General features: G+C 46.6%; 1 protein-coding gene across 1 annotated transcript in view; it reads left to right on the top strand.

Annotated features, from left to right (window-relative positions):
• Positions 1 to 1,955: 1,955 nt before the first annotated feature.
• The window catches only part of LOC136601944 (lysophosphatidylcholine acyltransferase 2-like), a 56,977-nt gene continuing 49,244 nt past the window's right edge, over positions 1,956 to 9,688 (top strand). The window contains exons 1-2 of the mRNA XM_066588864.1: positions 1,956 to 2,076; positions 4,838 to 4,991. Of these exons, the coding sequence (XP_066444961.1) occupies positions 2,000 to 2,076; positions 4,838 to 4,991 (231 nt within the window). The 5' untranslated portion in view covers positions 1,956 to 1,999. The remainder of the gene's footprint in view (positions 2,077 to 4,837; positions 4,992 to 9,688) is intronic.

Below are 9,688 nucleotides of genomic sequence, written 5' to 3'. Positions count from 1 at the left end.
GGAGGGGTCACTATTACAGCAGAAGCCACTGTGGGGGGGGTCACTATTACTGCAGAAGCCACAGTGGGGGGGGGTCACTATTACTGTAGAGGCCACTGTGGGGGGACACTATTACTGCAGAGGCCACTGTGGGGGGGTCACTATTACTGCAGAGGCCACTGTGGGGGGTCACTATTACTGCAGAGGCCACTGCGGGGGGTCACTATTACTGCAGAGGCCACTGCGGGGGGGGGGGGGTCACTATTACTGCAGAGGCCACTGTGGGGGGGTCACTATTACTGCAGAGGCCACTGTGGGGGGTCACTATTACTACAGAAGCCACTGTGGGGGTCCCTTTGGGGGAACACTATTACTGCAGAGGCCACTGTGGGGGTCCCTTTGGGGGAACACTATTACTGCAGAGGCCACTGTGGGGGTCCTTTTGGGGGAACACTTACTACTTGGGGCCACTGTGGGGAACACTTACTACTGGGGCCACTGTGGGGAACACTTACTACTGGGGCCACTGTGGGGGGGGGGGGTCACTATTACTGCAGAAGCCACTATGGGGGGTCACTATTACTGCAGAAGCCACTGTGGGGGGTCACTATTACTGCAGAAGCCACTGTGGGGGGACACTATTACTGCAGAGGCCACCTCTTTAAGACTCATCACATCCCCCATGTACTGTCTGCTGCTCCTCATCACATCCCCCATATAATGTCCTCTCACCTTATCCCATCCCCAATATACTGTCCTCTTCCTTCATCACATTCCCCATATACTGTCCTCTCCCCTCATCACAGCCCGCATATACTGTCCTCTCCCATCATCACATCGCTCATATACCTTCCTCTCCCTCATCACATCCCTCATATACTGTCCTCCCTCATCACATCCCCCCCATATACTGTCCTCCCTCATCACATCCCCCCATATACTGTCCTGCCTCATCACATCCCCCATATACTGTCCTCTTCCTTCATCACATCCCCCATATACTGTCCTCTCCACTCATAATATCCCTTATACTGTCCTCTCTCCCTTTATCACATCCCCCATATACTGTCCTCTCCACTCATAATATCCCTTATACTGTCCTCTCTCCCCTTATCACATCCCCCATATACTTTACTTTCTTTCTCATCACATCCCCACATACTAACCTTTTCCTTCATCACATCCCCCATATAGTATCCTCTCTCCCCTTATCACATCCCCTATATGCTGTCCCCTCCCCTTATCATATCCCCCGTATACTATCCTATTCGCTCATCATATCCCCTATACATCACAATTATCATATACTGTCTTCTCCTTTCTCATCACATTTCACATATACTGTCCTCTCCCCCCAATCACAGACCCCATGTTGTCCTCTCTCCCTTTATCACATCCTGCATATACTGTCTGGTAATGATTTACCTTGACGCCACTGGAAGTGGTGAATTTACACCACTGCTAGGCTGCTTGACAGCCTCATCACATCTCCCATATACTGTCCTCTCCCATCATCACAGCCCCCATATACTGTCCTCTCCCCTTCATCACATCCCCCAAATACTGTTTTCTCCCCCTCATCACATCCCCCATATACTGTCCTCTCCCCTCATTACATCCCCCATATTCTGTCCTCTCCCCTCATCAGTGAACAACTGGACGATTCTGATCCAGTCGTTCATTTTCTGCTTGCTTTTACATGGAACGATTATCGTTCAAAACCCCGCGGGAGAAAGCAAGCTACTTCCTAGTTGTAAGAGGCACAAGCTACTTACTATTGACATCGTGTGACATTAGGCCAGTCTGTTGGTTGAACGCAGATCTTAGGAGCGAAAATGTCCAAGTCACCTAAAAATAAAAATAAAAAGTGTTAGAATGGGAGTACACAGCTTTATTTTTGTGTATTGGATGTGGATTTGGAGCCTTCCTTAGCAGCTCCTACCATTAACAATGGTTTACTGTCTTTTGCAGGTCACTTGGAATACCATTCACTGATCATACCTATGAAGACTGCAGACTAATGCTAACAGCTAGAGACCTGACTTTACCCATGGAGGCTGGGCTTGTGGAGTTCACAAAAATCAGCCGGAAGTTAAAGTGAGAAGCAGTTGTTCCCTTTTTTTTGTATAAAAGTTGAATTTGAGTTCTCATTACTTGACTCAATTTGAGCTAGATGATGAGCGCAGGTCATCAAGATCTGCGCTCATTTAAATAGTCTTTACACAGGCCAATGCAGATTGTATGGGAGATGAGTAATCCTTAATACTACCATTCGACCCAAACACACTTTCATCATCGTCGCCACCTATTGATGCATGGAGGTGTGTTGCTGATTGATTTTTGTTAAAGGCTTCTGCAGGCGAGCGCAAGCACAAATATGCATGCTCCTGCGCAACGTATTTGGGCAATGAAAGGCTTACATATATTTTTTTTGTTCATGCGCTAGCAATACTTCATGCTGTCATCAGTCACCCAGCCCCCAGTAATCATCCATAAATAGTCCATATGTGTGGCCAACAAAATTGCACGACATCTGTGCACTGCGAGACACACCAATCTCACACGAATATGAATTGCAGTGTGGGAAAAAAATCGTGGCATGCTCTAACTCCTCACACTCCTCAGAATGCATCGCCACAGCTTTAATGCCTCGCATTGCTCTTGCATTACATGCAATGTGCATGCGAGTGCGATGCAAGGTTGCCATTTAAATCAATGGAAAACGCTTCCGATCCTCTATCGCACCTGAAATTCGTGCAAGAGGATCGGAACTTCACCAATGTATTTATGCCTGAGCAATGCCTCATGAGCGCGGTATCGGGCACCTTCATGGCCCGACGTCTCACTCGTCCTTGTGTAGGAAGTCTAATGCAAAAAAATAACATGGAAGTTTAAACAAAGCCACAGGTTTCTGAAAAAGTTTTTTTTTGTGCCGCTTGACTTTTCTTTTCAGTGTACAGATGCCTTGGTCTTAAGCTTGACTCTTAGCGCGGCACACCGTCATCACGTTGCATTATCAGGGTGGTTTACTGACACTTGGAATTGATTCTAATGGGTTTTGTTGTGTTAAGATAAGAGAACAATAGGTTTGTCATGGGCAAAAACTTCCCAAATCTTTGAATAAGCTCTTTGCTTTAGACCGCCTTCACACTGGCGAGAAAATCATGCGAGACGCACAAATATAAATCCCGTTCTTTTGAATTGAGTCCTACACATGAAGGATGTTTTCCCGCATGGCACCACAATGCACTGCAGGTAACCAACTGCAGCATGTTCTATCTTGCTGCATAAACTTACATAGCAGTCCCATTGTTTTCTATGGGGCCGGCGGCAGCAATGCACCACATGCTAGGCGCACACGATGCAATGCGAGGTCTCCCATTGAAAACAATGAGAGAAACTCTGCGATCCTCTGCCACGGCTATTAGCTATCCTCCGGCACGGCTACTTACCCGAAGTGATGCGAGGCGGTTTTGAGATAAAAATGCCTCACATCCGCGGGGAAATCGCATGTCGGGGAGCGAGTGATTCACGGCCCGATATCGCACTCGTCCGTGTGTTGTTAGCTTTTATAGTCGGGGGATAGATCAGGTATACACGCTGACTTTTATAGTCGGGGGATAGTTCTGGTATACACGCTGACTTTTATAGTCGGAGGGATAGTTCTGGTATACACACTGACTTTTATAGTCGGGGGATAGTTCTGGTATACACGCTGACTTTTATAGTCGGAGGGATAGTTCTGGTATACACGCTGACTTTTATAGTCGGAGGGATAGTTCTGGTATACACGCTGACTTTTATAGTCGGAGGGATAGTTCTGGTATACACGCTGACTTTTATAGTCGGAGGGATAGTTCTGGTATACACACTGACTTTTATAGTCGGAGGGATAGTTCAGGTATACACGCTGACTTTTATAGTCGGAGGGATAGTTCTGGTATACACACTGACTTTTATAGTCGGAGGGATAGTTCTGGTATACACACTGACTTTTATAGTCGGAGGGATAGTTCTGGTATACACGCTGACTTTTATAGTCGGGGGATAGTTCTGGTATAGACGCTGACTTTTATAGTCGGGGGATAGTTCTGGTATACACGCTGACTTTTATACTCGGAGGGATAGTTCTGGTATAGACGCTGACTTTTATAGTCGGAGGGATAGTTCTGGTATACACACTGGCTTTTATAGTCGGGGGATAGTTCTGGTATACACGCTGACTTTTATAGTCGGAGGGATAGTTCTGGTATACACACTGGCTTTTATAGTCGGAGGGATAGTTCTGGTATACACGCTGACTTTTATAGTCGGAGGGATAGTTCTGGTATACACGCTGATTTTGTAGCCTAGATGAGCTGTGAATTGAGGTGAATATATATTTTGGCAAGTAAGTCAATGGACCTAAAAGAGGAGTCAAGGCAGGAATTACCTACTTGGGGCTAATGCCCACGGATGGATTTCTGCCGCGTTTCATGAACCTAATAGCTTACTGCCTTTAAATGTTCACGCAGCATGAAATAAATCGTGGCATGTTCTAATTGCGGAAAAACGCGCAGCCGGCGTCCATTGCAGTCAATGGAAGCCATGCATCACGTGATACTTCCGCTGTGAGCACAGCGGAAGTATCGCATGATTACGCGGGTTTTTTTCAGCCTCACTGCGGCTGTAGATCGCTGCGCCTATGTGAGTCCTAAAGAATATTTAACATTAAGCAAAAACTAGTGCCAGATTCTTGACAAGCACACACGCTAGCGCTAATCTCTGCGCCAAAACTATGCCAAATGATTGTGCCCCAATACCTTTACCTTACTTATATTTGTTACTGTATTACTTACTTTCAGCAATTTGTTTTCAGCCTAAAATGGAACAATTTTGAGAAACAGCTGGAAGTGTACGCATCTATTGCCGACTTGTCAAAGGGAGGAAGGATTGGAATAGAAGAGTTTGCCAATCATCTCAAGCTGCCGGTGTCGGATCTACTAAGAGAGCTGTTCGCACTGTTTGACCGGGTAAGTCTTATATTATAAGGCTTACTATAAGATGTCACAACTTGAGACGTGTAACTTTTGGGAACTTGTTAGCATATAGTGTTAGGCTGAAAAATGACTTGTGTCCATCTAGTTCAGCCTGCTATCCTGCAATGTTGATCCAGAGGAAGGAGAAAAACCTAATGAGGCCGAAGCCAATTATACTCACTTTAGGAAAAATATTCCTTCCCAACTCCAATCTGGCAATCAGAATAATCCCCGGGTCACGGACCCTTCTGAAGTAATCAGTGACTATAACATATTATATTGTAACACCCAAGAAAGGCGTCCAGGCCTCTCTTGTACGCTTATCATGTTCACCATCACTACATGCTCAGGCAGAGAGTTCCATAGTCTCACTGCCCTTACAGTAAAGAACCCCCTTCTATGTCGGTGTAGAAACCTTCTTTCCTCTAGACGTAGAGGGCGCTCTGTTGGCACAGTCCTGGGTATAAACAGATGATGGGAGCGATCTCGGTATTGTCCCCCGATATATTTATACATAATTATTAGGTCGCCACCCCCCCCCCCCAACCGTCTTTTTTGCTAAACTAAATAACCCCAATAATAAAACTTCAGTCTTGTGCAAAACTCCACACTGATCATGATCATATTATATCTGTTTAATGGCCGAAGCTCATTTTTCCTGATATAATGCTCCAGTCCCCCTCTATAGACAGACATTGTCCTTGTATTCGGTAATTTCGGTGTTGTCATTGAAATGAATGGAATGCATGCATGTCCTCCATTTCTGTGGGGACAGTCAGGACCGCCATACTCAGGACTCGTGGGAACCCCAGTGGTTACACCCCACTGATCATAGAGTTACTCCCCATCTTCTGAGTAACTTTAGATCTCTTTATATCTTGGTACAACCCCTTAAAGCACATCCTCTGGTACTGGCCAAACAATGATGGCTGGACCGCTTTTTCGACTACCTGATGCATACTGTGTGCATGCAGATCTCACTGGCCAGAGCCGCTCATGTGGGCAGCACTAGTCAATCACAGCAGGCGTAGTGTCTTAGGGATCCGGCACACGGACGTATTAACACGTGTGGATAAAATGTACATGTGCAAAATGCAGAGACGCATGGGTTCGTACACATTATCCTTTTTTGCGTGAGCAGAAGTCTATGCGGGGTGGACAAATGTACAATGGGATCCGTGAAAGAATGCGCATTTAAATCAGGGCGGGCGTGTGTCTTGTGCCCATGTGAAGATGCTCTGTGCATGCAAACACGCTCACAAATGCCTTGTGCTAGCAAAAACGCATACGCCCGTGTGAAGCCACCCTTAGACTCAGGCCTCATTCACACGGGTGTATTTGCGCTCCAGATTACGCGCTTAAGGGTGCCCACCCACTAGCGTTTTTTTACTGCGAAATTCGCAGCGTTTTTTTTTTTCTGCAGGGGTCTTTGGGCTATGGGACATGCAAAGCTAAAATCGCAATCGCGATATCGCGGTAAATCGCGATTTTGCGCGATCGCGATTTTTACATTACAAGTCCCATAGACCCCCTGCAGAAAAAAAAAAACCTGCGAATTTCGCAGTGAAAAAAAAACGCCAGTGGGTGGGCACCCTTATACGGATAGCATAAACGCCATTGATTTGTGTTAGGGCAATCAGACTTGTGTTTTTCACATGTGTATTTTACATGCGTGAAAAAAAAAAATCGCAGTACGTCCCGTTATGGTCTGTATTACTGATCGAAATTGTTCATTCAAATCAATTAAATTCAGTGAATCTGTGTGAGATTTTTGCGCTTTTTTTTTTTTGTGTGTGTGTGAAAAATTGTAGTTTTATACACCTGCAAAGAAAACCACAAGAAAGACCAAATACAGAGTGAGGGCGGTTCCAGATGAGTGCGGGCACAACTACACTCGGCAGTACGGAGCTGCGGTGTGCCTGAACGAGGGGAATTTCTTCCCATTCGTTGGGTTTTCAAACTCCTCGTCCGAGTGCAGGAGTTTGAAAATAACCGCGAGAAGTCTGATGATGGTTTTGTGGTGCGACTATCTTCCCCCCTCATGTGAAAGCTCCCTAAGGGCTCCTGCACACTGGCGATCGCGATATCGTGGCAAAATCGCTACTTTTTTCCCCGCAATTTTTTTGAGCATCAGCGCTGCTTTTTTCCCCCAAAACATGGCTGCCGTTCGCGATTTATGAGTCAATTGGACTTTCTAATGTTAAAAAGTCATCGCATGGAAATCACAAGTTGGTGCTTTGCAATGTGATAAAAAGGAGGCGCCATAGGGAAACATGGGAGATAAAGCGCAGAAAGATAGAACACGCCGCTATTTTTTTTTCTTGCAACATCGAATGAGTGAAAACATTGAAAATGTTCTAATTTTGACGCCACATAGACTTTTATGGGAGACTATGCGAGCCAACCGGCAAAGGGAGGGGGGACGGTGTTTAACATCCCTGTGGGGATAAAGGGAGTCCCTACGGGGATGTTAATCTCTTTCCCCCTTCCTTTGCCGATGAAGGTCGTCCCAAGCTGCAGGGATTCCCTTCATCCCTGCGGGGATTCCTTTCAGTGAGGTAGATGGGAGATGCGATGCGAGAGCTCACCCAAAGATAGGACGTGCCGCGATGCGGGAAAACATCGCTCATGTGTATGAGCCCATTCAAAAGAATGGACTTCACATCCGTGCGTGTTTTGTGCGCATTGCATCACACAGAAATTGCACAAGTTTCTCGTTCGTGTGAATAAAGCCTTAGGCCTCATGTCCACGGGGAAAATCAGGCCCGCTACGGATTCTCCATGTAGAATCTGCAGCGGGTCCCTCCTGCCCCGCGGACATGAGGGCTGAAAATAAGAATAAATGAGAATTAACTCACCTCCCATCCGCTCCGTTTCTTCTCTTCGTTGCGGTGTCATCTTCTCTGCGTCGCGGCCGGATCTTCTTTCTTCGGCTCGGCGGATGCGCATGATGACGTCGGTGACGTGCCCCGCGCATGCGCCATCCCGAAGAAAAAAAAAAGATCCGGCCGCGACGGAGAGAAGATGGCGCCGCCGCGAAGAGAAGAAACGGAGGGTGTGAGTAAATTCCGAATTTTGTCTCCCGCGGATCCGGACGGCTTCCATAGGCTTCAATAGAAGACCCGCATGAAAATGGAGCATGGTCCAGATTTTTTCATGCTCCATTTTTTTTAAAATCACTTTTATTGACGATCCGCGGGTATTTATCTACCCCGCGGGTGGTCAATGCATCCCTATGGGGTGCGGATCCGCGGGCAGGAGAAGAGTTAAAATCCGCTGCGGATTTTAATTCTTATTTTGCCCGTGGACATGAGCCCTTAGAGATCAGTGAGGGCTCTTTCACACGAGTGCTTTTGCGCGCAGAGAATCGGCTGTGGGAACTGCAACCACTGGTCAATTTTCACCGCTGGTTGTGTCCCTCTCAGGTGTGAACAGGGCCGCCAGTGCAGAAAAGGACACTTACCTGCGCAGGAACGCTCACAAGACGAAGTGATTGCGCTCCATTTTAGAGTGAAAATGCGTCACACACTCGCGTGATTGCGTCACGCGCGTGTGAAGGAGTGCTAAGGGCTTTACATGGGCGTATGCGTTTTTGCACGCAGTGAACAATTTTTTTTTTACGTGTATTTTACTGTCATTTCTGTGTCACAGGGCCTATTCATTTGCGTGCTGCAAACGAGCCCTCCCCGACTTAAATGGTTATTTACCCTAGTGAGTTCCAGGTGTGTTATTTTTCTCGTGGAATTGAACAGCGTATTGCACGCACATTTGCGCACTCCCTATAGACTTTAAATGCACACAAAAGTAGAGCATGCAGCGGTTTTTTCGCATTTGGGCAAAAAAAAAAAGGAAATGAAAACCAATCCATTGAAATCAATGGGTTTTATTCTCTGCGTATTGTGCTCAGAAATTTTGCGCATGCTAACACACGCGTGTAAATGTCCATGTGCAGGAACTCCTGGCTTCACATGGGTGTGTTTGCGTGCGCATTTACGCAGCGAATAGAACCCTGTAGATTTCAATGGGTTTGTTCACAAATGCGCGTTTTCACAATTCACGCAAAAAATATGCAACATACTCTATTTTGCGGCATTTTTGCACACCAAAAGTCCCCATAGAAGTCAATGGGGATACACAAATATGCATGTGATATGCCAGGAGGTGCGTGATACGCTGCGTAATTGCGCAGGAAAGGAACGCATCCAGAACTCGTTAGACTAATTTCAATAGCTGGGAGCAGCGGTGGGTATTTTTCTGAATGCACAAAAGCCAGCAAAATATCTGCAGATGCGAATACACATGCGCGGGCAAGCGCAATATCGCTATTAGAAAATCGGACTGATATCGCACTCATAAAGCTATACAAATGTTTTCTCGCAGATAAACGTCGCCCACAAATCGCCGCCATGTGAAGCATTGGACTGCAATGCATTCATTCACACGGGCGATTATTACCTCCCCTCCCGCACAGCATCAAAATATGGGCCATGACCTATCTTTTGCCGAAAATCGCAGAGAGGGGGAAGGAGTTTACCGCCGCTTGTTGCAGAAGACGGCTGGTTTCTATTTAGCTATTAAGGCTTAATAGAAGCCATTCTGCCGAGCGCGGCAGCGGAGTCCATTTACGCGATGCAGCCCTGTGAATGGACGAGACAGCGCTAATTCCAAAAGGAATTAGATTGCAGCAATGC

The sequence above is a fragment of the Eleutherodactylus coqui genome, unplaced genomic scaffold, assembly GCF_035609145.1.
Source record: "Eleutherodactylus coqui strain aEleCoq1 unplaced genomic scaffold, aEleCoq1.hap1 HAP1_SCAFFOLD_52, whole genome shotgun sequence".
Classification (NCBI taxonomy): domain Eukaryota; kingdom Metazoa; phylum Chordata; class Amphibia; order Anura; family Eleutherodactylidae; genus Eleutherodactylus; species Eleutherodactylus coqui.
Note: the sequence above shows the minus strand (reverse complement) of the source record. Positions and strands in the feature narration are given on the sequence as shown.